The sequence below is a fragment of the Phocoena sinus genome, chromosome 14, assembly GCF_008692025.1.
Source record: "Phocoena sinus isolate mPhoSin1 chromosome 14, mPhoSin1.pri, whole genome shotgun sequence".
Classification (NCBI taxonomy): domain Eukaryota; kingdom Metazoa; phylum Chordata; class Mammalia; order Artiodactyla; family Phocoenidae; genus Phocoena; species Phocoena sinus.
Window position 1 is genome coordinate 15,507,386 of NC_045776.1, and position 27,881 is coordinate 15,535,266.

Here is a 27,881-nt window from a genome sequence, read left to right on the forward strand (position 1 = left end):
GATTTGGGATTTTGTTCAAGTATGATGAGAAGCCTTTGGAGGAGGGGTAACACCTAGTCCTGTTTCACCTGGAGTATTTATTTTCCCTTTCTGGAGGATTCCACACACAGCAAAGAGTTGCTGAATGTCCAAGTGGAAAGGCCATTATAATAAACTGAGGAATAAAAAGTTTTTAAAGATGTGATCCCACTTCCAATGGAATCATCTTTTGGGAAGACAATGGAAGATTTGATTTCATAAAGCACCACCAGGGAGTATTCATTTGTCACACTGATGTAGTTACCACGTAAGAGTTTCTGTGATGCTTGACACCCACCCCTCCCCAGCCTACCCCCATCCCACACACACAGACAGACAGAAGAGGACTGGACAGGGAGAGGCTGCTTCACCAACTGGCTTTGGAGTTTAGAATTGAGACCCTCACCATTCATAATATTTCCTAATTCCTAATAAAATGGAATTTTAATAATTTTATAATCTAATAATTTTAGAATAACTTATAAAATGGATTTTTATTTTAAGTAATAATTTAGAGATCATGGTTTGAGTGTATTAAGTCCCAGGCAACACATCTTAAAGTGGAAGTGGAGCTAAGTATGAATGTACATTCTCAATCAGAGAGCACCGAGAAAAGTTTCTATTTCACCCTAAATCTTTGTTAATCTTTCAAATTGAGACCATTTTAGCAACAATTTTAAATTGGTTAGTAGGATGAAAAGCAGATCTTAAAATACATTAAAAAAAGCATTTTAGGCAAAAATCCAGTTTGTATAGTTCTGTACAATCTGAGGGATAGTCATCTATTTCCTGAAAGGGCTCATGCCTACAGATAAAACAATAAGCATAGGTTACTAAAAGGCTGTATCTTTCCCCTCTGCCCCACCTGCTCTTGGAGTGCTTTAATTAGAAAGATACTAACATAGATTAAAGTCTTAGCCATGCTCAAATTCCTCCCTTGACCTGGAGAAAACCACAGCCACTGAGAATCTGTGTTACAAAACATTGTCAAAAGTTTTCTCCAAGTAACACCAGTGAGCTTAAATAGAGCACCCAGGAAGTGACTGCGTGTAAGAGGAAAAGGTGACCTCGATACACACTGATGATTTGACTCGTGTTCTTACCTTCTGGATCAGAGCAGTTAAAGTATCCAGCGCGTCATTTCCATGCAGAAGTGTAACGATTCAGGAGCAGGCTAGGGTAATCCAGATGTAAGCGGAGGACCCTCTTGCCTGTTGCCTCAGTTGGGTATTTATGTACAGGACACAGTAACCGCTGAAACAGTATAGAATTCAAGCAAATCCTTGCATAGTACTTAGAGTCCAATGAGATAAAATGATGGATCAAAGGATTATTTTTGCTTAATGAAGCATTTCGGGTTTTGAGTCTCATTGGACTCAGTTTTCAACAGGATGTTGTCCTCAAGGGCTGGAATTTGGAAATTCCACTACAGCCATATAATCGGTCTGCTCTGATTAATTTAATTGAACCAACTCTTGATGAAGCCCTGCTGGCTTATAATTTAGAAATGGGTAGGGAGAGGGATGGATAATGTGAAGGATTTTTTCCCCTCTGAAATTAGCTTAGTGTATTCAGAAAGCAGTCGGCTGCATCTGGTTGTATGCTTTAGTCATCTGAACCATCTGCCTCTCTATACTAAGGAGTTCACCTCTTTAATCCAGCTTACAGCGCACAAACCACTCTTCTGTATCATTATGCCCTTGAACAGATGAGCCTGTGCGAAGTCCTCTGCTTTTGAATGTGTTGCTGTTGTTGAAGATATTTAGAGGTTTTGTGGGGGTTTTATTTCCTTCAGGTTTTGTCTTGAGTTTTTGGTATTCTTTTTCTGGGGCAGAAACAATGGCTTTCCTTATGAAAACTATGATAAGTAGTCAGGTAAAGAATTTAGGACTTGGTGGCAGGTCCGAAGAAAAAAAAGAAGAAGGAGGTACATCTGATCCTGCAGCAGCTCAGGGGATGACTAGAGAGGAATATGAGGAATACCAAAAGCAAGTGATCGAGGAGAAGTGAGTACATGCAACTTCATTTCCTTTTAAAAGCACAGAGAAATTCATTCTGGCCAGACTGTCTTCAGCTCCCCAGTTTCTACCTCTTTGCTCTTTAGATGCCTTTCCTCGTGCTGTTTGCTTCTAACCTGAGGAGAGTCTGTTCTGCTAGAGTGAACCATTTCCTAGCATCGGCAGTTACTATGTCCTACTTGTATGAAGGGAAATGAAAAATACGAAATAAATCTGCATGTTGTCCTGAAAGCCACTGAACACTTTCTGATCCAGACACATTTTAACTGACCTCAGTTGTTCAAATGAAAAACTGTGCCTAAATAACTTTACAGTCGTGAGGAAATTCACCCTCCTAGCAAGTAGAAAGCTTTCAAATTGTGAGAATTCAGACTTTGCACTTGGAAGAGGGCCTTAACGAACATAGAGTACGGTGTTCTTGATCTTACATGTGCAGGGAAAAAAGCCTAGAAAATACGACATGACAATTATGTCATAAAACTTGCTTCTCAAAGACTGAATAAATGTGTAGACTGCCTATTATGAAAAATTTAAAGATGGAGAAGAGTACAACAGTATAATGAATGCTCACATATACCTACGGCATAAAACTGACAGTTGACATTTTGCCATATTTGCTTATAGATGATCATCTCGTTAGATCATAGATAGATACGTGGAAACGTAGATAGATACAGAGAACCATTTTTAAAGTAAATTACAGACATCACGATACTTTACCCCTAGATACTTTGGCTATATACCTCCAAAAAATAAGGACATTCTTCTGGCTGTATAAAATGTAATAAAAATAAAACAGTAACATTTCAGTTGGGTATTATGGAATGTGAATATCACCAATTTTTCAGTGCTGAAGACTGATCTTTAAATAAGTGTAATATAGATGTAATTTTTTAAAGTTTAAGGTAGAATTAATTTGAGTCTTAAATCAACTTGAGTATTGAAGCATCAATCTTGAAGTTCAATGTACATTGTATGTTACAAAAGTATTTCTTTTTGCCACCATGGCTATTTTGCTAATGATCAATTACATAATAGTTGCCTAGGTCCTATTGCTAAGATGATTAGAGGTGAAAGGGTTAATGACCTGGAGGAAACCAAGAAAGCATAAAAGCCTGCATATAATGGAAACCTTGTCTATTGTATTTTTTCCTGAAAGAAATTGTGACTTATACAACTACCTAGAATGTATTATGCTTGGCTCTGCGGTAAATTTAAGATCAGTTTTTTTTTTTAAATGCAGCTGCAAAAATAATGTTTGTGCTAAAATAATACTTAGGCAAAAAAAGGCATCATTCCTTGGCATGTTTAAAAAAAAAAAGAACACATGTATAATGAAACAGAAACAGAATAGCACCAAATGTTCTCAGCTCAAGGGGCCCAATAAAAAGAAAATGGTCAGAAATATAGACTATATACCTGATATTAAAATATCACTCAGTACGTCCCAGCAATAAATCTGGTCACAGATACGGCATCTGTTTGATTAACTAATGACCTTGTTTTACTTAATTTTACATCTGGACAGATGAAAGACTGAAATAGTCGAATGGTATGGTCAGTCAGTGGATTGGGTTGTTTACCAGCTACTCAGGGTGTGTGTGTGTGTGTGTGTGTGTGTGTGTGTGTGTGTGTGTGTGTGTGTGTGTGTGATACATTTATGTGATCAACCAATTGAAGCAATAGTATCAGGACGGTGAGGCCAGCCTGCTTTCCCATGGCAAGAGGCATGACTTCCTGTCCATTGCTTGAGTTTTCAAGAGCTTCATCACCTAGAATAGAATACAACATAAAGAAGTAGGCATCAGGGAACTATACTCAATATTTTGTAATAACCTATAAGGGGAAAGAATCTGAAAAAGAATATGTATATATATAAAACTGAGTAACTTTGCTGTACACCTGAAACTAACACAACCTTGTAAATCAATTATACTTCAATAAAAAAATAAAATGCGTAAATGAGAGCAACTATTACAGTGAAAAAAAAGATGATTCCAAAACTTGGAGTCAAGAAATAGAAACCAGTTTAGCCACCTGAAAATGAAAACAGGGAATTTATTTTAAGGCAAATCATGCTTCATGCAAAGATGCTTCACCAAACCCATAACAGAAATCCCCCCAGGCCTCATATGGGCCTGAACCAGGACCAGAGCATTGCTGAGAAGCCACGAGCCCAAGTTTTCAATCTCGCCGTGGCTTCCACCTCAGTACGGCTGCTTTGTTCTTTCGGGGCAGTCAGCCCTCTACTTGGTCCTCTACCCAAACCACGTGGCCAGTGAAAAATGGCAGCCGACATCCCCCGAATTCACCCATTACAGCTCGAGCCACACTACTGGTCTCTTTCTCAGTCCCAAACCTGAATTCCCAGAGAAGAAAGTCCATTTATCAAGCTTGGTCCAATCCTGTACAGCCAGAGGGCGGGGCCGGGTACATAAATATAGCCTCCAATAATGCACTTCTTTGGGCAGCTGGGAGAAGAGGTGGTGAATGTGAGCTTCACAGACGTCCCCGAAGGTGTCCACTTCTCTCTGGATCATCTTGAGCAAGGGAGCCCACTTCAAACCAGCACCATCACAAGTCCAATTAGGCCGCCCGCAGGGCATTATGGAAATCCATACCCTACCTTGTTTGAGGATGCCTCCCTCCAAACAGGGAAGGGAACACTGAACCTAAGTTGGGGCTTAGAAGGTGACCTTGTTTATTTTATTTTATGTTTTTACATTTTTACTGGAGTCTGGTTGATTGACAGTGTTGTGAAGGCGACCCTGTTCAGCTTGTGTAAGAATCGCCGAGGGAGTTTGTTAAAAGTGTTGCTTCTCAACTGTGGGGCTACGATGGAAGCAGGGAGATCATTTAAACGGCCAGGGCCTCTCCAATCAAGTGGGCCGGCATAGTATTTATGATAGAGAAAAGTGGACAGGCCATATTCGCTGTTTCCATGCCGGGCAGGGAGATTGCTGAATTCAAGAGCAGCTGATTTAAACAGTGCTTGAGAAAAATTAATCTTCCAGCCAGTGATATGCTGGAGCTGACCTACAGCAGCCTGCACTGACTCATGAAAGCTGACTGTGTTCATCTCTCCCCAATTCCTCATTCAGCGACATCAAGTTGATAGTTTGAAATCCGCCTGGGTGGGAGTATTTACACCATGGAAATTGGCAAGTTCTACAAACAGCTTCTTTCCCCAAAGAGCTGGTTGTGATACGTTTGCCAGCACACCACTGCTTCCAGCTCTTTTGATAGAATACTTTAGTCAACAGACGACTATTTAAAGAATCACTGCACAAGATACGGTATGGAGTAACAGAACATTAGTGAAGCTGCTATAGTTAAAATGAAAGGGATGATTATGAGAGACGCTGGGAAGAAAAAGTCTGCAAGACTTGGTGGTTTATAAATGGCAACAATGGGAAGAGAGGAGATGTGTTTTCTCCCCTGGACGAAGGCATCGTTTCCAGAACACATCTCTCTTTGGTAAGATTACAGAGAGAACATTTCACAATTGGATTCCCTGCCGTATGTTTAAATGTCCCTGCTTCAGCTGTCAAGGATTTCAAGTGCTTTTTAAAAGTTCCACATTATTGTAGCTCAGAGTTCTGAATTCTATCACAATTTATTGGTGAAATTAAATGAACAGAATAATAACTGAATCTCAGGCTCTCAGTCACTGAGTGTAACTGTCTTGTGGAAACAGTTCTGCAGAGATCTGAAGGAGAACATCCTTTAAAACTCAAAACTGGGGACTTCCCTGGTGGTCCAGCGGTTAAGACTCCACGCTTCCACTGCAGGGGGCGTGGGTTCCATCTCTGGTCAGGGCACTAAGGTCCCGCATGCCGCATGGTGTGGCCAAAAAAAATTAAAAACTCAAAAATGTCTTCCACTTTGGGAATGTTGCAGAATCAAGGCAGCATGGGTGGAGACGGACTCAGACCTTAAATAGATACGTGGAAAGTCCACATAAGGGTTTAATAAAGGGCATCAGGAAAGGAAGTAGAAGGAGATGCTAGGGGTTTGCTCCAAACATTTTTTTCTGTAAAAATAAGTGTTCTGTAGAATTTAAAACTTATGTCCCAGGTACAAACTATTATGTATAAAATAAGCTACAAGGACATATTGTAACACAACACAGGGAACACGGCCAATATGTTATAATAATTATAAATGGAGTACAACCTTTAAAAATTGTGGGAAAAAGGGGGGAGGGGGAAATTCCCTGGAAGTCCAGTGGTTAGGACTCTGTGCTTCCACTGCAGGGGGCACGGGTTCAATCCCTTGTCAGGGAACTAAGATTCCACATGCCACATGGTACGGCCAAAAAAATAAAAATTGTGAATCACGATATTGTACACCTGTAACACAATATTGTACAGCAACTATATTTCAATTTTTTTAATTTAAAAAATAAAACTTATGTCCCAAGAATAACACTCAACATCCTTTGTCATCAGCTCATACACCTAGCATTTCTAGAAGAACTAAATGTGTTAACCCCTAATAAATATAATAAAATAAGACACAAAATGATTTTTAAAATGTAGCTTCTCTCCACAGTGCAGTCGGACTGGGAAGCTGCATTCTTAATGAGCGCTCCGGGTGATTCTGACGCTTGTGGTCTCAGGTTGTACTTAGAGAAACATAGTGAGGTCGGGTCTACATCAGGAGTAATCACCCTGCCCCTCTCCCGGGGTGCATCAGAAAGAGATTCCCAGAACTGAGCTGTCTTTGGGATTTAGGGTCTGTACTGAGTTATGATAGTGGAATGACAGACAGAGAGGCAGAAATTTGGGGATGTAGGAAAAACTCCCCTATTTCCCATTTGTCTGCCGGCAGTGGGAACTAAGGTGTGTCCCAGTGTTTGGCTCCCCTGAGCAGGGGCTGGAATGGCCTTAGCTCTCTTCGTCCTTTGATCCTTTATTCTATTCTTTTACTTTTAGGATGGAAAGAGATGCTGCATTTACACAAAAAAAGGCAGAGAGGGCGTGCCTCAGAGTTCACCTCAGAGAAAAATACAGACTCCCAAAGGTGAGACACTCAACACAGTAAACATCCAGTCATTTTTTACGTAATAAGAAATGGAAAGTGTTTGATTATCAGCAAAGGGTCACACTCATGGGTATATATATATATGTATAACATGTATATACACACACATAGATGTACATATATATAATACATAAATATATTTATATGCCTTAATCGTAATTGAGGCATATGATATAGTGAAAATAGCATTGAACTTGTTCATAAAAACTAGATTCCAGTCTATTAACCTCTGAACTTGCATTTCCTCTCAACAAAATGGAGTAATACCTGTTTATGTAAATTTATGTAAAGACTATAGAACATTTATATATAAATGCACAATGGGGGTAATCATCACAGCTGACATTTCTTGAGCTCCTTCCTAAGTGCCAGGCACTGTTTTAAGTGCTTGGCACATATCAATTCATTTAATCCTCAGGACAGTCTTGTAAGGTAGGTTTCTTAGAGGAAACAGAGGAAGAAAGAGAGTAACTTCCCTCCGGCCAAGGGCCATGCTGCCAGGCAAAACAGAGCCCAGGGTCTTAACTTCTATGACATTCTTCCTCTACGTCAGAGGAACAATCCGTTCCTTCCTTTTGGAGATGATGTGGTGGTGATGGTCATCACCGAGCACCTGGCTGAGAGGACAAACTCCTGTGGGCTTTGGTCAAGTAGCTGGTCTCCAAAAGGTCTGACTCGTAAACTAAAAACTGCTTGCAAGGACTTCCCTGGTGGTGCAGTGGTTAAGAATCCACCTGCCAATGCAGGGGACACGGGTTCAAGCCCTGGTCCGGGAAGATCCCACATTCCGCGGAGCAACTAAGCCCATGCGCCACAACTACTGAGCCTGCGCTCTAGAGCCCGTGAGCCACAACTACTGAGCCTACGTGCCACAGCTACTGAAGCCCGTGTGCCCAGAGCCTGTGCTCTGCAACAAGAGAAGCCATTGCAATGAGAAGCCCGCGCACCACAACTAGAGAAAGCCCGCGCGTAGCAACGAAGACCCAACGCAGCCATAAATTAATTAATTAAATTTAAAAAAACAAAAAAAACTGCTTGCAGTGCCCTCTACTGCACAACTGTTTTCCCTTTGCTGCCTGGGAGGTGGGAACAGGATATGTTGACATGATCTGGCACAGGGCTCGGATGCACTGCTCCAGGGCTTGTATCCAGGGGTGACCAAGGGCCTAGTTCCCTGCTCCCGACTCGCTTCTCATTTCCCCTACCTGGGGATCGCCCAGCTCCTCTAAATGACTCCACCTCCACCTTCTGGGTTGGCTGTCCAACTCCCCCTTCCAGAGGGGCACCCTCCCTGAGAGAACATCTTCCACCTGGAGAAGGCAAAGAGATCCTTCCAAAGCACATGGTCTTCTCGCAGGGATGAGAGCCAGCAGGCTGGGCGGTTTAGAAAGTGCAGCTAAACCAGTTGCTTCAGTGGGTCCCCTGCAGATCCCTGGGAAAACTGACTTCAGAAGCTGCAAGCTGTAAACAAAGGGAGCGAGCCCATTGCCCACAAGGTCACTGCTGAAGCCACTGAAAAGGTATAGAGCCCCGCGCCCGGGAGACATTGATCCTAAGACGGACGTGCTCACTGAGGGGGGAAAACTCACAATAAAATTTAAACTCATGTTTATTTGCAACCAATGAGTTTCGAAAAGAGTGCCTTGCTTTTTGCCCACCTTATTCCAGGTTAGTACTTTTTCCCACCGGGACTGCATTTGGGGAGTGTGGAGCACTTCTAACACGGTCCCTCCGCTCCTGTTGCCTGAATTTCCTGAAGCTCCCTGGGATGGCCAGGCTGTGTTTAGCAATGTGGCAGCAGATTCCCGCCGCTCAACTGAAGCCCCGCCCTCCCGCCTCCCGCCTCCCGCCTCCCGCCTCCCGCCTCCCGCCTCCCATGCATCTGATGAAAGCACCACACATCTCGTTTGGAAGGAAGCAGAAATTAAGTGCACTTGCGTGCTTGCGCACACACCCACACACACCATCAACTGGCTGTGTCTGTTCCAGAAAGGTGGGGTTTTTTTGTGTTTTTTTAAATTTTATTTATTTTTGGCCGCGTTGGGTCTTCGTTGCTGCACGTGGGCTTTCTCTAGTTGCGGCGAGCAGGGGCTATGCTTCCTTGAGGTGCATGGGCTTCTTATTGCGGTGTCTTTTGTTGCGGAGTCCGGCCTGTAGGCGCGCGGGCTTCGGGAGTTGTGGCTCATGGGCTCTAGAGCGCAGGCTCAGTAGTTGTGGCGCATGGGCTTAGTTGCTCCGCGGCATGTGGGATCTTCCCGGACCAGGGCTGGAACCCGTGTCCCCTGCATTGAAAGGCGGATTCTTAACCATTGCACCACCAGGGAAGTCCCAAAGGTGGGGCTTTTTAAGAATACATATATATCTGTTGTTGTTGAGGATATATTTTTGACGACTGTTCTGTTGTTTGGTGAAGATATAAGGAGAACTGGCTTTCAATTCTGGCTCTGACATCTGCAATCTCAGATGTTTTTTTTAGTATATCTGAGCCTCCATTTCCTCATCTGTAAAATGGGGGCAGTGATACCTACTTCCTGAGGTCTTTGTCTGAGATAATAAGGTGTGCCTGACAAGGCGAGTGCCTGACGAGTGGAAAGCGCTCCATGGATGACCGCTCTAATTGCTGTTATTATCTCCATGCACAAAAGTTTTATTTCTTGATAATAACAACCAGGGGTCTTGGAGGCCTGGGGTGGGCACCCTGATGTTTGTAAACAAGGCAAGAACTGGAGGTCCCTGCACCACAAGTATCTGAGCTTTGTTGGTGAGTCCACGGTCCTGCTCACCTCAGTTCTCAGGGGTGGATGCCTTCGGGCTTTGTAAAATGAGTTTGATGCTCTTCAGAGAAAAAATAATTCCCAAATCTCTGAGCCAAGCTGTCCTTTGAAACAAGAGCCTTTCCAACAGAAACTATGGGAAGAAGGGAGAATTATAGCCGCATAACGTACAGATTCATATCCTCCGTGGAGCGATAGTGACTCTGTCTGCATAGGCTACTGCTCCCTAAAGCCAGCTAGAGGAGGGGGACCCCAAAGAAATCTATACATTGTTAACGATGGAGCCCAGTGTCTTTCGTTGCATGGGTTACTGCTGCCCGTGTGCCCATTTTTCTACAGCTCTTTCAAGTGCACAATGCATGAGAACCCACCTGATGTTTTCATAGACCCTGAAGGAGACCTTTGAGTTCATCTAAGAATCTAATGCCGCGGCCTCACTTTAGACCCGTGGAAACTGCAGCCAATGGGGGATGGGGGTAGGGGAGCTGTGGCTAAGGGACTTCACAAAACCCCACAGCTGTGGAGTGACAGAACCAGGATTGGAACTTGGGCCTCTCAACCACACAAAAGAGCATCTTAACACACAAAAGGATTTGGATGTAGCTCCTTCTGGCCCCAAGGTCTCTTCTATTTCTACTCTTAATATTTGAGGTGTCCCAAAAGTTTTAGAGTGGTTTGGAGTTCCCTGTGGTTTAAAATTATCCTGAGACTTTGGGGGAAACCGGCACTGCTCACTATTTCAGCAAAGTGTCGCAGAATCCATCCCCCAGAGGACCAGGTGCATCACTTTTCCTGCCCCTGTGTCAGCTGGTGGCTTGACCGGAGACCTGGGAGTTGCTGACGCAGTTCCAACACAATTCAAGTAAACAGTGATAGTGTGACTTGAAAGCATTCCACGTGTCATCCTTCACTGCAGAGTTTACTTTCTGGTGGAGGCCTCCCTAGGGCGCTTTATAACATGGCTGGACTTCATAAAAATGGATGCTACACATAATGTTGCAAGACTTTGCTTATGGTGTGAAAAACCCCAGCAACACAACTGCCTGCTTTTTTGTAAGCACACGATCTTCTATCTAATCCGGTGTGCACTATTCATAACTATTCATAACAATGGTAATTAATAGGGAGAATGCCATAAGACGTCACCTGGATCATATTCTGCCTTGTCCAGTTCTCACCAGATTGCGGCCGACGACACCCCAACCTCAATGCAGGCCTTGGGCTTGGAGTGCAGACCTGCCCCACTTCCTTTGCCTTGAGTGGCTGTCACAAGTTACATGCTCTCCTCCCACCCCTCTGAGGCACAGGGTACAGGGGGCCTTCAACAGCACCCATGGCTGGAAAGGGGCAAGGAGGGACAGACACTTTGCCCAGGCCAAGATCAGCCCAAGGGTGGCTGCTTCCTGTCTGTGCAGGACAGGTCACTCCTGTCCAAGCCAGATTCTGGCTTTGGTGTGGTACTCGTGGTAGGAGCCGCTGCCCGCACAGGGACAGGAAGCTGGGTCCTTTCAGCTCCCTGGTTGTCCCCAGACGCAGCCACAGGGAACTGCACCCGGGCTGCCCCAGAAGAACCACCCCCTCAGATGTTCTCAGTTCTTCCCCGGGGACTGTGTGCTGTAGCAAGGGCCGTGGTGGTGCTGAGGAACAGAAATAAATTTCTGGACATGACTTTTTTTTTATTTAAGCCCATTCTTTGATATTAAGGACCAGATTGTACATTTTGTTCTAAAGCGGTCGCCTGCACTAGCGAGCCTGGAAAGGCCTGGTGGGCTCTGCTTGTGAGCACTGTCCCGAAGCAGGAGGTGGCAGCACACGTGAGGGACAGTGGCGGGTACAGGCTGGAGAGGGCAGTGTCTGAGCAGCGGGATCCTCCCCTGGCACGCTGGGAAACAGCTAGAAAACCAAGCGCTGTAGCTGTCTCCGCAGCAACCAGGATGGTGAGAGATTTTAAAACGACTGACTGTAATTGAGGAAGCATTGAAGGAATTGGAATATTCAGCCTTGAGAGGAGATGACTTTGGGGAAATGACGACCATGGGGGATAGTCATTTCCCAGGCCCAGAATGTCATGCTTTGGTTCTAATATTTGTATCAAGCCAGCTTCTCTAGAGGGGCCCATGCTGCTGGCTGGTATGGAACTGGCTGTAACTCTTAGGTCTTTCTTTAATTATTCAGAGGAACCCTTCATAGTGGAACCTTTAGAAAGCCTTCTTAAAAGCATCATGGGAATATAAGTGGTAGGTTTTCATCTCCTAGTTGTTCCAATAAGGAGCAAAGAGGCCCAGGAAGGCCAGGCAGTGCCCATGGGCATCACTGTGATTGGGAAAGGCCAAGGCCATGGCAATGTGTACAGTGAATTGGAGGGAAAGGGATGAGGGGCTGGCTGGTCAGTACTGGACCATTATGGCAGCCTGAACAGGGCTGAGGGTGGCCTGGGCCAGCGAGGAGGTGGGGAAACAGATTCCCAAGTCATTCCTTGTATCCCCTTCATGGGGCTTGCCATCTTGATTACTGCACTTATTGGATTACTCATCTGATTACCACGATTAAAAGATGGTCATCATGGTATACATAGACAATGGATTGTTATCCAGCCATAAAACAGAAGGAAATCCTGCCATTTGCGACAACACGTATGGACCTTGGTGACACGATGCTAAGTGAAATAAGTCAGACAGAGAAAGATCAATGGAGATCTCACTTATACGGAGAACCTAAAAAATCCAAGCTCATAGATACAGAGAACAGGTTCGTGGTTGCCAGAAGCAAGGGGGGGGGGGCGTGGAAAAAACTGGGTGAAGAGGGTCAAAAATACAAGCTTCCGGTTAGAAGGTAAATAAGTCCTGCGGATGTAATGTATAGCATGGTGACTGTTTAAAGAAAAAAAAAAGGGACTTCGCTGGTGGTGCAGTGGTTAAGAATCTGCCTGCCAGTGCAGGGGACACGGGTTCGAGCCCTGGCCCAGGAGGATACCACGTGCCACAGAGCAACTAAGCCCATGTGCCACAACTACTGAGCCTGCGCTCTAGAGCCCACGAGCCACAACTACTGAGCCCGTGAGCCACAACTACTGAAGCCCGAGCGCCTAGAGCCCGTGCTCCGCAACAAGAGAAGCCACCGCAATGAGAAGCCCGCGCACCGCAACAAAGAATAGCCCCCGCTCGCCGCAACTAGAGAAAGCCCGCGTGCAGCAACGAAGACCCAACGCAGCCACAAAAAATTAATTAATTTTATTTTTTTTTTTTAAAAAGGTCATCAAAAGACATGAGTAGGACAGACATGGTATCGTCATTAGCAACGACCATGACCTCAGGATAGGCGGGCACATGGGAGAAGCACACACTCCGCCCCTTCTTCTGGCCTCTCTAAACTCTTCCCAGGGCAGGTGTGGATACCTGCACTGCCGCGGCGCTTTGGCTGCGTGGTCCCAGGGTCTGAGCTGCATTTCTCTCCCTCTTTTTTTTTTTTTTTGTGGTACGCGGGCCTCTCACTGTTGTGGCCTCTCCCGTTGCGGAGCACAGGCTCCGGACGCGCAGGCTCAGCGGCCATGGCTCACGGGCCCAGCCGCTCCGCGGCATGTGGGATCTTCCCGGACCGGGGCACGAACCCGTGTCCCCTGCATCGGCAGGCGGACTCTCAACCACTGCACCACCAGGGAAGCCCTGCATTTCTCTTTTTATTAAACATTTTTGATATACAGAAAAGCACATATCATGGGTGTACACTCGATGCATCATCATGAAACTCATGCAAATCAAGGGACTTGCCCAAGGACTCACAGTTCCCCTGAGCCTCTTTGGTCTTTTCCCAGTACTTCTTCATGCTCCATTCTTCCCCCACCCCCTCCAAACCGTGTGTCTCCACCCGGGATGGCAGACTTGAGAACTGAACACAACCGTCTAACAAAGAAAATGGTGCTGGGCGGAAAGCAAGGCTCACCAGGACCCTATGGGGTTCCTGATAACAACCTTCCCTCCCCTCGTGGTTTGCAGAATCCTCAGCCCTGGTGCCGTCTTATAAAATCCATGTTGGGTAAACAGCCGAGCTAATAGTATTAACAGCCCACAGGCGGTTGGACACATTCACCAGGTCCTCCAGCTAACAAGGGGGAACCCCTGGGGGCCTCATTCACAGCTCCTCACGGTCACTCGCAGCAGTTACATAACCGGCAGGAGCCGATTCTGGGCCCGTCCCCTCACCCAGGCCCAACAGAGAGCGGATTTGAGGAAGATGTCTTCCCAGGAGCCGTCAGGTCTAATGAGGATAACTGTGTCACATTTTGGAATGAGAACTGTATTTTCTAAAGAAATTATTTGGCTGGTGTTTCCTGTGAAAAAGAGTTTCAGTCGATTGCCAACGGAGCAAAGGAAATGTGGCCTCTGAAAGGAGGAGTGTAGCCCTGGTGTCCGGCAAACAGCACAGGCCTCCTCTCCGGGTTTATTGTTCACCGTCAAGGTCAACCCCGTTGGTCGTACCCTTGTCTTTTGATGACCACTTTGCACTCATCACATAAGGAGTCAAATAAACGCAAGCATCAAATCACAGTAATCGGACGTGTTTGTGGGAAAGTATATGCGTCGTGAGGACGTTCACATCCACCCTTATGTTGGTTTCCTCTGGTTTTCAAATTCCAGGTAATCAAGGGACTTCAACTGCCTAAAGTAACCCATGATGTTCATGTTAGATTTAGGTCTCATTCCACTAATGATCGTCTGTCCTGTGTCTTCAGGGTTTCCTCCCTATGGGCCTCTCCTTTTTAAAAGAGGTCAAGTCTCTCCCAACTAAAGCAAACAGCACTTTGAACGTGGCTTTCTGGGCGTCTTCCTAAATGACTTGTTCCCACTGCTCTGCCGAAGGCTGCCTCCGGCCGACGCTCGGCGGTTGGTCTCAACGCGGTAGATGGTTCCTCTCTTTCCTTTGGGGACCTCCTCCTGGAGCAGCTCTTCCTGGGGCAGAAATTTCTTTGCCTCCTTTAGCTCATTGCTTCCTCCTTGGAGCCCTCTCTCTCCTCAGCTTCTGGATACGATCCTTCTCATTCTCCTTCTCCTGAAACTGTCCCTTCTCTGTCTCTTTCAAGGGTTACCCTTCCCCTGACTGCCCCCAAATTTCCGAATATCCCAGGGTGTTTCCTCCATTGCCCTTTGTCCCACTCAAGCCATCACATTCTCCCTGAATGGCTGCGTCTTCTATTGCTTTCAGCTGCCACTTAGGTGTTGATGACTCCAATCTATCCCGCCTTCCTAGACCTTCTCCCTAAATTTCACCACTGCGTCCACCTCTGCTCGGGCACCTCTTAGCTCGATCCAGAACAGACACCGATCCTCCCCCAGCCCTGCGCCTCCTGCAGGCTCCACCTCCACCGAGGGCTCCCCCCCCAGCACTCCCCCTGGAGTCACGCTTGCCTCGTCCCTCCTCCTCCAGCCCCACATGCAGCAAAGCACCAGGTCACCGTCATTTCACCTCATAAGTCATTCTCAGCTCACCCCCAAGTGCAGGGCTCGTCACTTCTCAGCAATTTTACTACAATACGTCAAGTAGATCATTCGTTGTCTTGCTTCCCTCAGAATTGCAGAGTGAGGTTTCCAAGATGCAAACTGATTCTGTTCCTCCCGTTTTTTATATATATATATTTTTTAAATTTATTTATTTTTTATTTTATTTATTTATCTGTTTATTTTTGGCTGCGTTGGGTCTTCGTTGCTGCGCGCGGGCTTTCTCTAGTTGCAGCGAGTGGGGCTACTCTTCGTTGCGGTGAGCGGGCTTCTCATTGCGGTGGCTTCTCTTGTTGCAGAGCACAGGCTCTAGGCGTGCAGGCTTCAGTAGTTGTGGCACGCGGGCTCAGTAGTTGTGGCGCACAGGCTTAGTTGCTCCGCGGCATGTGGGATCTTCCCAGACCAGGGCTCGAACCCGTATCCCCTGCATTGGCAGGTGGATTCTTAACCACTGTGCCACCAGGGAAGTCCCCTCCTCCCCTGTTTTTATTAAAAACAAAAACAAAAACAAAACACGAAGGTTTACCATGACTTTTCAGAATAAAGTCCAACCCCCTTGGCCTGTACACCACGGTGTGGCTACTAGCTTTCCAGCCTCACTTCTTGCTACCCCTCGCCTGGACTATACTACTTTCCTGCTTTGCGTCCCCTACACCCTGCTCCCTGTGACCTCTTTCCTTCCTGTAAGACGTTGGTCTAGTGCCACTTCTTCCAGAAACTTCCATGACCTCCCTCCCCTCCCCCTCCTCCATGCTCGCGTAATGCCTGAGTGCATGTCTCTTATGCCACTTTCCAACCTGAATACTCTCACCTGCTGGATTGTGTGCTTCTTAACAAAGGGGCTGAGGTTTTGTCTCTGTCATCAGGGCCTTGCATGGTGTCTGACATGTAGAAGCTGCACATACACACACATGCACGCACACACACACACCACGCACACATACATATGCACATACTACACACAAACACATAGACACACACAAGGTTTGCTGAATGATCGATGTCATAGGGAAAAAAGGAAAACAGAAACACACCCAAAGAACAAAGTATCAAAAACAGCAGAAGGAATCTATCAGCCATAAGAGCTACATTAAAATCAATTTTCATGAAAAAAACAAGACTGGATTCGACATTATGATTTCGTATAAAATACAGAATTACTTTATATAATAATTAAGATGTCATATTTTTTTGCAAATAGAGGCAGTAATACATTTTAAATAAAGCCACAAGATTTTTCTCTGAAAACAAAAGTGCCCCTCTTTCTAGCCAATTCAAAATGTATATGTAAGTCAAGCCAAATTAATAAGAGAAAACAGTTCCACAATGAACCCTAATCCTATTAACAGAATTGTCAGTCTAGGTTAGTCATTGAAAAATAATGTCATGCTCCCTGCTGAGCTATACGATTTAGTTACACCTGGTGTTTGTCTGCTGTAATAAGGGCATCGTTCACTTTGAACAAAGATGAAGATAGAAGAAAATCTATCGGTAGAGTTTCTTTAAATGTAGTGCATTGAAAGCTCCATTAGAACTGAATTTGAAAGTTGCCTCTTACAAACAGATTGGATTTTGTGAAGCTTTCTTTGCCCACCTCCTTCAGATCAGGGGCTCTCAGGGCTGCCTGGCCGGGTCCCAGACACTGAAACCTCCTGCTTCTGAGCAGCTGTTTCTGGTGGCAGCACAGGGAGGCCATCAGAGGCCCGTTAGGGGCTGTCCCTTCCCGCTCCTCCCTTTGCTGCCCTAGTTCAGTTGCTCCTTTCACTCGCGCCCTTGAAAGAGCCGTGGATTGAAGGTCCTGGGGGGAACCTGGGAAGGGAAGAAAGTCATCGGATTTGGATGTGTCGCTTAGCCGCACTTTCTCACTTAATCCTCACAGCCACCCTGGAAGGTAGGTAGATATCATCTCCCCTCCATAGATAAGAAGAGTGGCTCAGAGAGGGAATGGGACTTCCCAAGGTCACACAGCCGGTAAATGGCAAGATTCAACTCCAAGCCAATCCGACCCGCTGGCCACATTTTCCTGCGAGACCTGGCAGCAGGGCTGGTTTCTTGTCCCCTAACAAGTAGAATGACATTTATGCAAGTATCTTCACCTCCCAGGACCTCGGTTTCCTCATCTGTAAAGGAGAGGCTTGGACAAGCGGCCTCTAAGAGCTTCTTGAGTTCCTCTGGAACATCTGCGTAAAAGAAAGAAGTTTAAGATATACACAGTGGGAACATTTCATCCCACGAGGGGCCCTATGTGTGCACCCTCTCAATCAAACATTAAAAACTGACGGCTGGGAGACTTCCCTGATGGCGCAGTGGTTAAGATTCCGCGCTCCCAGTGCAGGGGGCCCGGGTTTGATCCCTGGCCAGGGAAAACTAGATCCCACATGCATGCCGTGACTAAGAGTTCTCATGCCGCAACTAAGGAGCCCGCCTGCGGCAGCTAAGACCTGACACAACCTAATTAATTAATTAATTATTTTAAAAACTGTATTCGAGGAGTCAAATCCACAGCCTCTGTCCCATTCTGGGTGTGCTGAGGGCTCTTTAAGTAGCTAAAGAGGGAAAGACGGGTGTGGTATAAGCAGAAGTTGCAGCTAGCAAGCCCGGGACAAGGTCTCAACACCAACTCATGCGTTAGAATCACCCGGGGAAGCTTTTTAAAAACTCTATTGCCGGGCTTCCCTGGTGGCGCAGTGGTTGAGAGTCTGCCTGCCGATGCAGGGGACACGGGTTCGTGCCCCGGTTCGGGAAGATCCCACATGCCGCGGAGCGGCTGGGCCCGTGAGCCATGGCCGCTAGGCCTGCGCGTCCGGAGCCTGTGCTCCGCAATGGGAGAGGCCACAACAGGGAGAGGCCCGCATACCGCAAAAAAAAAAAAAAAAAAAAAAAACTCTATTGCCTGGGTCTCTGCCACAGATCCCTAGAGCCAAATATGGGGGTGGGGCCTGACCATCGTGGTTTTCGACACTTTACAAAGGATTCAGAGGTACGGAGAGGGTCGAGAACCACTGTCCCCAGGGAGAAAACATAAACTCAGTTCTTCAGCAGCATCTGATCGGAGCAAGGCTGAGGCTTTCTGCTGAAGCCTAGCCCCCAAGGGCCTCACACCCCCCTCCCTCCTGGTCCAGCCCGAATTCCTCCTTACTTTCAGCAAAGCAAGCCATGCCCCCTTTTCCTCTCTATAGAGGCGTTTTTTGACTGGCTGTATCCTTCGATCTACACGCCACCCTCCCAATGTCTTGTAAGCTCTGGCAGGATGGGAGCCAGGGGATGCTGTCACCTTGCCTAGGGGCCAGCGTGGCTGCCTCACTCATCACCAGGACAGTGAGGGGTGGTTTGTGAAAACAGGTAACTGCTGACACTGGAGATCCTCAGAATAGGTAAAGCATCAAATATTAGATCCACTTGTCCACGGGAAAGAAATCCATTAATCCAGCGGTTTGGTATCCTGTAGACCAAAAACAAGGAAACAAACCAAAACCAAAACCAAATCTACCTTGTATCAAACAGACGGGTGTGTGCTTGTACACCAAGCTTGACTGACTGGACTCTTAAGTGGTAAATAGCCTTTTGATTGTAGAACCGTGTAAGATAGTTTATCATCATATCTCCAGTTTGGTACAAGATGAAGTCCAGTTTATCAAGATGAGGATGTAGGAAGTCTGAATCCAGGGTCGTGCTTACCCTTCAGAGAGAGGTCAGAAATCAGTCACAGGGAATAGCAATGCAGGCTATGGGGCTATTTAAATAATGGGGCATTCAGCACTGGCAATTAAGATTATAAATCTGGTTAAAAAGCAAGAGATTAAAACTGATTCTGGTCAGCCAGCATAAAAATAATTAGCTCTTAACTGCATTAAACAATAGCGCAAGTTGATAAGCTTTCTAGAAAAGAGGAGACTTCTGAAACAGAACCCCGAAGAATGAAGTATAGTCTATAGTTCCTCTTTATATGCTGGTTCACTTCACTTTTTCCCTCACTCACTCACTCATTCATTCATTCATTTATTCACCTACACCATGGTTCTCAGCGCCAAACTTCCCCTCCCTCCCTGGAGCTGATTTGTATTGGCTGTAACCGCGTTTGTGCTCGTGGGCTGTGATGAGGCATTGCTGCCTTTTCCTGATGCGTGAACTCTGTCAAAATATTCCTAGCATTCCCAACCTGGAGCAGCAGAAAGTCAGGAGAAGACTTTCATTGTGTGGATGGTAGACAAGGTCCTATCGGCAGGGTGGTTTGTCATGCAAGGGAGAGACAAGGCCCAGGGTCCACTGTATAAATCCCATAGACGGGCCTGAATTGCTTGCTCTGTCCCGATTTTTTTCTTAAGGGCTGGTACTCTCCCACCCTCTCTTTCACTGTGCACGCCTCCTTTCTCCCAGGGATCCTTTCAGCAGGGATCTTGACGCCGTGCTGCGCTTTTTCCTCTAAAATATTAATAACCACAGCTACTGTTTGTCCAGAGCTGAGACGCTTACGAGGCCGTTTCACAATATGTCTCGTTCAATCTGCTCAGTAATCCTCTGAGGGTCCCACCTGGTGGGCATCAAATTGTAAGGTGACTTGCCCAAGGTCATGCAGTGGGCGAAGGACAGAACCGGTCTCCCGACTCTAAATCCCACAGTCTTCCCACTGTCATAGCCACCTCTGCAGGATAGGGGTCGGGGTTGGCTGCAGCTTTTTGCAAATGGGAGGGACCCTAACCCTTGGCCTGTCCTAGGTCTACAGCTGACCCACAGTGCTAACGAGTCCGGGAGTTCAGGTTTGGTTCCAGAGGACTTCATTTTGTCCTCTAGACCTGCCTGGTTGGCTTACGCTTAGTTACGATGTGCCCAGGGCACAGGCTGCAGCCCAAGAAAATTGATTCCAGGACTAGACTCGTCACTTGCAGCCATGGTGCTTTGATGCACAGTCAGTAGCGTTGTCCTTCCGGAAGGATGCTGGTCACAGGACTCTCTGACCACAGCCATTGACCACACCCAGTGCCGCCCTGAGCCCGGACAAACAGCACCACCTGCCCCGGGCCCTGTGCTTTAGAAGACTCTCCTCTGTTCCTCCACCGGCCACATCTTCACAAGGGGTGAGAAGTCTGCGGCCAAAGGGACAGGCCTGCCCACACCCCTCTTGTAGACCACACTCTGGCTGCCCAATGCCCTGAACTCCCTGCCTAAATGCATTCTGGGGCCTTCCCAGGCCTCTGCACCAGGTCTGTCCTCTCGAGGGTACACTGAGCTGCTGGCCTGAGTACCACTGGGCCTGAAAAGTAGGGTGGCGGTCTGCATACTGGAAACCATACACACAAGCTTGCCATGGAAGGATGGAACCAGGGACTGGGGAAAAAAGAGGTACAGGTCTAAGCCAGGGACCTCTATCAGTATTTATCCTCTGTGTCCCACAAACAATAGGGTGAGCCTGACAAGGGGTAAGGGGAGCTGGACCCTCTGGGCAGGTTTCTCCCAAAATTGAGGGCCTAGTGCTAAAAGGGAAATGAATAGGCCCAGTTTGCTAGGAATGCTGATCCTCTGGAGTGAAGGTAGGGAGGGTTCATTCCCAGGCCAGAGGTAAGGGGCCAAGAGAGCGAGGCCTTCTGATGGGGCTGAGCACCACGTGCAGAGTCAAGACTATCCAGTGCAAATGCCCCTCCCCCTCCCTCTGAAGGTCATTTCATTCAGGAGTATCTACCTTTAATTATATATAATTATATATATGCTTAATATTTTCCAGATAATTCAGTTATCATTTAATTACTCTTCTGTAACTCTTAGGCAAATAACATAACCCCAATTTATAAATAAGGAAATAAAGCTCAGAGAGGTAGTGTTAGGTGCCCAAGGTCACACAGCCTGTAAGTGGTGGCAGTAACCTTCATGCTCAGGTAATCTGATTCTCAAACCAACACTTGACCTCTAGGCTGCACTGCCTCCAGCGGAGCGTAAAGATAAACAAGTCAGTAGCTATGAAACAGAGCTCTTGACAGTAGAGAGGGCCTGCACATTCAAGTGTTGTTAAGGCTGCTATAGCCCCTGACAACGGGCTCACCGAGTCATTCAATAAACATCTATTGTCCGTGGCGACACGCCAGACACTCCGCTGGGTTCTGAGACTTACTGATGAGTAAGTTACAGCCCCCTGTCTTCAAGGGAGGTGGAGTGGGGCTTCTTAAACTTTAGCAAGCACCAGAATCACCAGGAGGGCTTGCTAAATCACAGATGGCTCGGCCCACGCCCCCAGCTTCTGAATCAGCAGGTCTGGGTGAGAATGTGCTTTTCTAACAAGACTCCAGGAGATGCTGCTGTGGCTGGCCCCGGGATCCCACTTTGAGAACCACTTGGCTAGAAGTTGTGCCGACCCAGATCCCCTCTGTGAGTTGGGAGGCAAAGTGGAACCCCACTACCCTCCCTTCCCTGGGCCAGTGGAAGGAGGTAAAAATAAATCCGAACTGGTCCAAAGCAGCAGAGGCAGAACAGTGAGCTGCCCGGTGAAGAGGGTGCTGGGGAGCACCGGCCGGGAGCCCTCCTGAGTGCCTCGGGTCTCTTTGGGCACCAACTGGCTGGCTCGCTGGCCCTTTGGCCCCTCTAGCTGCCTGTCCCTCCAGGCCCCCAGCAGCTACTCTGTCCATGTGCAGAGATCTTATTACGAACCAGAGGGGCCGGGGTACCAGGATTCCCAGCAATGCCTTTGCAAATCGTGTATGTGTGGGCAGGGGTCCCGCAGTTACATGAACTGAGAATCACCAGGAGGCCCTGCTTTCCCTCCCGTCCCTGTAAAAATGCCCTGAGGACCATCCTCAAAGGGATGCCTCAAAGGGCAACCTGGAGGGTAGGTAAATAAAAAATAAACAGAAATGGAGGATTGGCTGGGAGCCCCTGGGGATTAACTAATTAATCCCCACACCAGTTTGACAAGGAACTAATTAATCCGTTAAGCGCCTTGAGGGGAAGAGGCCTGGCCAAGTGCACAGAGAAGCTTCTCTCACCTGGGGAGTCGACACTGAGAGTCGCCATTCCCAGGGGTCTCCAGGGAGGGCCTGGTGAAGACCACGCTGCCCAAAGGCATCCTCGTCTTCTCAGCATCAGAAGTCGGCCTCCCGAGGTGGGGAAAGAAAGCAAGGAAGTAAATACGAAGAGGGAACTCTGTGTAGGGCAGGGCAGGTAATCTAGAAGTTTCGCGTTGGAAGGTGAGCCGCTGAGCTCCATGACGGCGTGTGGACAACACAAAAAAAGAGCTCAGAGCTGGTGAACAGGATCGGCAGAGACACCACGTCAGATCATTCCAGACAAAACTGAGACTTCTCTCTTTGGCTGGCTAACTGCCTCTGTGAAGCTAGCTCCACTGGGTTTGCAAAAGGAAAATAACTGAGCAGGGGCCAGCGATGGGGGAACCTGTCCATCACGGCTGAGCTGAGGTATCTGCCCTGGTGCCTCACATCCTCATCTGTCGATGGTGCCCTGGGGCTGCCAACATGATGGCATACCCTGCCCAGAGGGGGTTTTTACAACCTCATCCTGAGTGAAGTTCACATTGTTTTTGCCTAAACTGAAGTTTTCTGGGGGGAAAATATCAAAAGTCCTTTGCTGCATTTTGTAACAAATTATGTCAACTTTTAATGTTTAGAATAAATCTTTTTGAGTTAAAAAAAAAAAAAAGTTGGCCTCTCAACCTGTTTCTGGAGCCAGGCTTGCTGTCACTTTACCCAGAGAACCAAATAAAAGGAGCTCTGGGGAAAGGCTGTGGTCTCCAGCCTCTCGAAGGCCATTGGAGAAGTCTGGAGCTACAGAGCATCAGAAGTGGGGACTTGGCAGGTGCCCAAATCTTTCTCCAATCAAATCAATGCAGTCTGCTTAAGACTGAGATGACCATTTTGCCTTTGTGTGGTTTTTCATGCCCTTTGGTAACAAATTCCAGGCTGGTCACAACATCCTTGAGGTGGGCCCTGCAGTCTGCATAGATCTTTCCCACCACTTAGACCACAAGATCACTTAGATCTTTCCCATCACTCGCTTTTCTGGTGCTCTTTTTAAACTTTTGTGTCCCCAAAGCCCAGTTTCCCTCACGTTACAACCTCAGAAATTTATATCTGAGACCTCTCAGAAAATTATATCCAAGAGCAGCCATCTGAGAAAGGAAACCCTTGCCTTTCCCAGAGAAACTTTTTCTCTAGATTCTTCTCTGTTACAAAACAAAGGGCTCTGCAGCCTAAGGGTAAAGGGGTTTCAGAGGCCAGGCGGCAGGAACTAAGAGATCGTGGGACAGCCACAACTAGGACCACAAAAGGAAATTGTAAGGCATCGGCGACAAGCAAGGCTAGACGGTGCTGGCCTATTCACTCAATAAGCTGGTTTGTGCGCCAGACTCGCTTCCAGGTGACAAGGATATAAAGTTGAGTTTGAGGTGATTCTGTGTCTAGTAGAAGGGAGGGAAGGGGCGATGGTTAAACAGACGTTGCCCCTGAAGAGAGATGGCTGGATCGAGGGAGCACTGTCTGGCCCTGTGAACCCAAACCCCACCCTCCAGAGTGGGGTCCCTGAGTCACAACAGCCTGGGGCTGATAGACAGCAAAGCTTGCAGAGCTGCCCTGAGGCGGAGTTGGTTAAACTTTCTCGGCATCAGCACGACAGGAGAGGGATTCTTCAAATGCAGATTGCTGGACCCCCACCCCAGAGTTTCTGATTCAGTAGGCCTAGGGTGGAGGCGGAGAATTTGTCTTTCTAACATGCCCGGTCCAGGGACCACACTTTGAGAACCACTGTGCTAGAAGGTTCCAATCGACCCAAGTGCAGTGAAAGGTGGGGGGGGTGGGTTCTCAACCGGGATGTCTGGCCTCCATAACTGGTACCAGGCCCAGGCTCTGCTGCGAGGTGGCCAAATGTGCCATTCCCTCCATCCATCCGCAACAGACCTCTATCTCCCTGCTGCTTTCAGGATTTGTGTGTTTGTTTTAGAATGGCTTCTCCATCTCCGTGTTTGTTTTGCCGCACAGAGTGAAATGGACGAGAACCAAATCCAGATGGCTGGAGATGATGTGGATTTGCCCGAAGATCTCCGGAAAATGGTAGATGAGGATGAAGAAGAGGAAGAAGATAAGGATTCTATTCTCGGGCAGTTACAGAATCTCCAGAACATGGACTTGGATTCCATCAAAGAAAAAGCCCAGGCCACCTTCTCGGAGATCAGGCAGACAGCGGAGCAGAAGTGTTCTGTGATGTGAGGGGCAGGGCAGGCATGGAGGAGGCGGCCAGGTGAGGGTGGAGGTGACCCCTCCCCCGTGGAGCATTTCAAACCGCATAGGCTTTAACGCAGTGAACAGTTAGGAAAACCATATGAAAAGCTCTCTACAGACACATAGCTTGGTTGTTCTAAATGTTCCTGGTAGAACGATTAGCTAGCACCTTACAGCAGGAATCATACTGTCCTTTTAGTTATAAATGTGGTCAAGCATGACCTTTCAGCCGTGAATGATGCAGAACATACCTCTGCTTAAAGATCTTCAGGATAGCCAGGAAGAAACAAAAGCACGTGGCATTTCATCCGTGACTTCCTTCTTAGAGGGCAAGGTCTCACCCTGTCCAACAATTAGCAGGACTCCAGGTCCCTTCAGAGAAAGATGTGGAAGGTCAGGGCGCCCACTGGGGAGCCCAGGCTGCAGGCTCAAGGGCTGTCAAAGATCACACTACCTCTCACTCCAGGCTTCTTGATGTCATTGATGCTTCTCGTCAAGTTTTGCGTGAAGCCAAGGAGCAGGGATGGGGTAGAAGACGAGAAGGAGGCAGAGACTAGACTTCGCCGGCATCTGCATTGGAGACCATCACTCTAGAAGCATGTGAAGAATGGATTTGGGTGGAGGTGGGAAGTTGGGGGGAAGGGGAGGTGGAAGCTAGAGGCAGGGGTGCAGCTGGAAAGGCTACCGCTGTTTCTGTATTCAGTGTCATCTCCTCTTGAACTTGGTGATAGCATGGGGACCAAAAGGGTGGACAAATAGCTTTGAGATGTTACACCCATCTCTGTGTGTGTGTCTCTTTATCTCTCTCCTCCTCTTTTCTCTCTCATCCTCTTCTCCCCTTCTTGCTCCTCTCTCTACCTCTCCTCCTTCTTTTTCTTTCCTGTCCCTCCCCATCCCACCCCTTCAGACTGGATTCCAATAAACCATGCTATTTTCATTCTGTGCCGCAGTCTTCCAGGCTACAGTCAACCCTCCGTCTCCACAGATGTGGAACCCGTGGATGCGGAACCCAGGGATACGGAAGCCGATGGTACTATGCCATTTTATATAAGGGACTTAGCATCCTTGGATTTTGTATACACGGCAGGTCCTGGAACCAATCCCTGGCAGATACCCAGGCATGACCGTATACATGGATTTCTTTTGCCTAACGTTTGCTCTCTTTCAAAGGAAATTACCCAGAAGAGTTAGAACTTTTACCTCTGAGGCACTTAGAGCTGTTTAACCAAACCCAACCCAACCAAAACAAAATACTGTTTTCTCCATGAACCTTCACAGAATAAATAATTCTCAAAGACCAATTTTATCAAGAAGAACTGCTCTATCAGAGGAGAAAGGAACTAAGACCAAAAAGTTAGGGGCTAATCTGTTCTCTACCCAGAGTTCCTGAATGTGTTGTATAAGAACAAGTTTCATGTTTTGAAAATATGCAAATAAAACAGATTATTAGCGGTCCAGAATCCGTGGTCTTGGGCAAAGTGTAGCCCCTCTCAGAAGTTCCTGGGAGAATTCTGGTACAGTGTTTAAGGATAATTAGCCCTCAAGTCCACTTAGTCCATTCAGGCTCAGTCCATTGTAATAAAATACCAATAGACTGGGTGGCTTATAAATGACAAACAGTATTTCTCATAGTTCTTGAGGTTGGAAGGCTGAGATCAGCACGCCAGCATGGTTGGGTAAAGGCCTACTACTGGGTAGTAGAATTCTCATTTTATCCTTACATGGTGGAAGGGGCAGGGGAGCTTTGGATGAGGGGGATCTCTTTTATAAGAATGCTAATCTCATTCATAAGGTTCTCTACCCTCATGACCTAAGCGCCTCCCAAAGGCCCTACATCCTAATACCTTCTCCTTGTGGGTTACGACTCAACATGGGAATTTGGGGGGGACACAAATTCAGACCATAAACCCCAGATACCATGAACATTTTTTTTAAATCATGTTCATATTTTATGAGAACTGGCATGTGAGTTGTGATTTGTTTTATACCAGAAACTTTAAAACATTCACAATTTTTTAAAGACAACTTTTTAGAGCAGTTTAAAGTTCACAGCAAAATTGAGAGGAAGGTACTGAGATTTCCCATATGCCCCCTGCCCCACCCCCAGACACACAGCCTCCCCCACACCAGCATCCTCAGAGTGCAGACATTTAAAACACTCACAATTTTAAAACTATAAATAATAGATAAGATTTATCTTCAGTTCAATACCTGACTCTGCCCTATAATTGACAACGTTGGTGAATGGGTGATGCACGTGACCCTACTCTGTACGATTTGTTGGGACATAAAATACTGTGACTGCCAAATTATTCCCAGACCAGTTGCAGGATGACGTAGAAGCCTTGCTTTCTTGTCAGAGATGTAGCCAGTGCTGCTCAGAAAAATCACCAAATTGGCACTTCACCTTGACAACCCAAATTGCTCCAGTACCATTTGGTCCCTGCCCCAGTGAGGCTGTATAACTCCTAGAAGACTCTGGCCATGGTTATCTGATTCCTATCATATGACAACACACCACACCACTTTACACCGTACAGCCCCACACCATGGCGTATCACACCACACCACAGCACACCAGACACCACCACCCCATCAATACAGTGTCTCAGGTGTACGGGGTCGGGGCAGGGAAGGGCCTGTATTAGGGCATTCAGAAGGCCTTTTTCCCTCTAAAGGGTAGATGTGTCTATGCCATGGGATGGACACAAAACGTAGACTCCAACAACTGTAAAGGACCAGGAGGGAATCTATTCTAAACTCCCACCCAGTAAAGGGGCCTCTTCTACAACAGCCTAGTTGAGGCTTATCTGAAAGCTCCCAGTGGTACAGAATTCACCATCTGCTGCTCCAAGGGAATTCAGCCACCACCCCTTCCATCTGTGGACACCTTTCATTGTTAGAAAATCCTTCCTTGTCTTAAGCTGAAACTGGCTGCTTCTTCGGCCCCTTGGTCATGATTCTGTTGTACGGTGCTCCACAGCTATGCCTCAGTTCTCACTCAGTTTCCTCTTTTCCAGTGACGACATCCTCAGTTCTTTTCTCAATTCTCATCACACAGTATCGACACTGTTAACCCACCAGGTGATCCTGCTCTGCTTGCCACTCCACTAGTGAAGGCAACCTCGCAGAGACTCTGATGCTGTCGCTCTCCACACCTTGCCACCGGACATGATGCTTACAGCCGTTCCTTTGAGCCAACTGGTAGTCAGGATTGGGATTCTAGCACAAATTCTGCTAGTGTGAGACCTTGAACAAGTCATTGATCGTCTCTGGAAATTCATTTTCTCAATAGTAAAAATGAAGGGGCTGGGTTAC

At 47.1% G+C, this 27,881-nt stretch overlaps 1 protein-coding gene across 1 annotated transcript; it reads left to right on the top strand.

Moving 5' to 3' along the window:
- Positions 1 to 1,857: 1,857 nt before the first annotated feature.
- On the top strand, positions 1,858 to 24,559 carry CPLX4 (complexin 4). Its single transcript, XM_032603613.1, has 3 exons — positions 1,858 to 2,024; positions 6,974 to 7,061; positions 24,324 to 24,559. Exons 1-3 carry the CDS (start codon positions 1,858 to 1,860, stop codon positions 24,549 to 24,551), a joined length of 483 nt encoding a protein of 160 aa, XP_032459504.1. The 3' UTR covers positions 24,552 to 24,559.
- Positions 24,560 to 27,881: the final 3,322 nt, after the last annotated feature.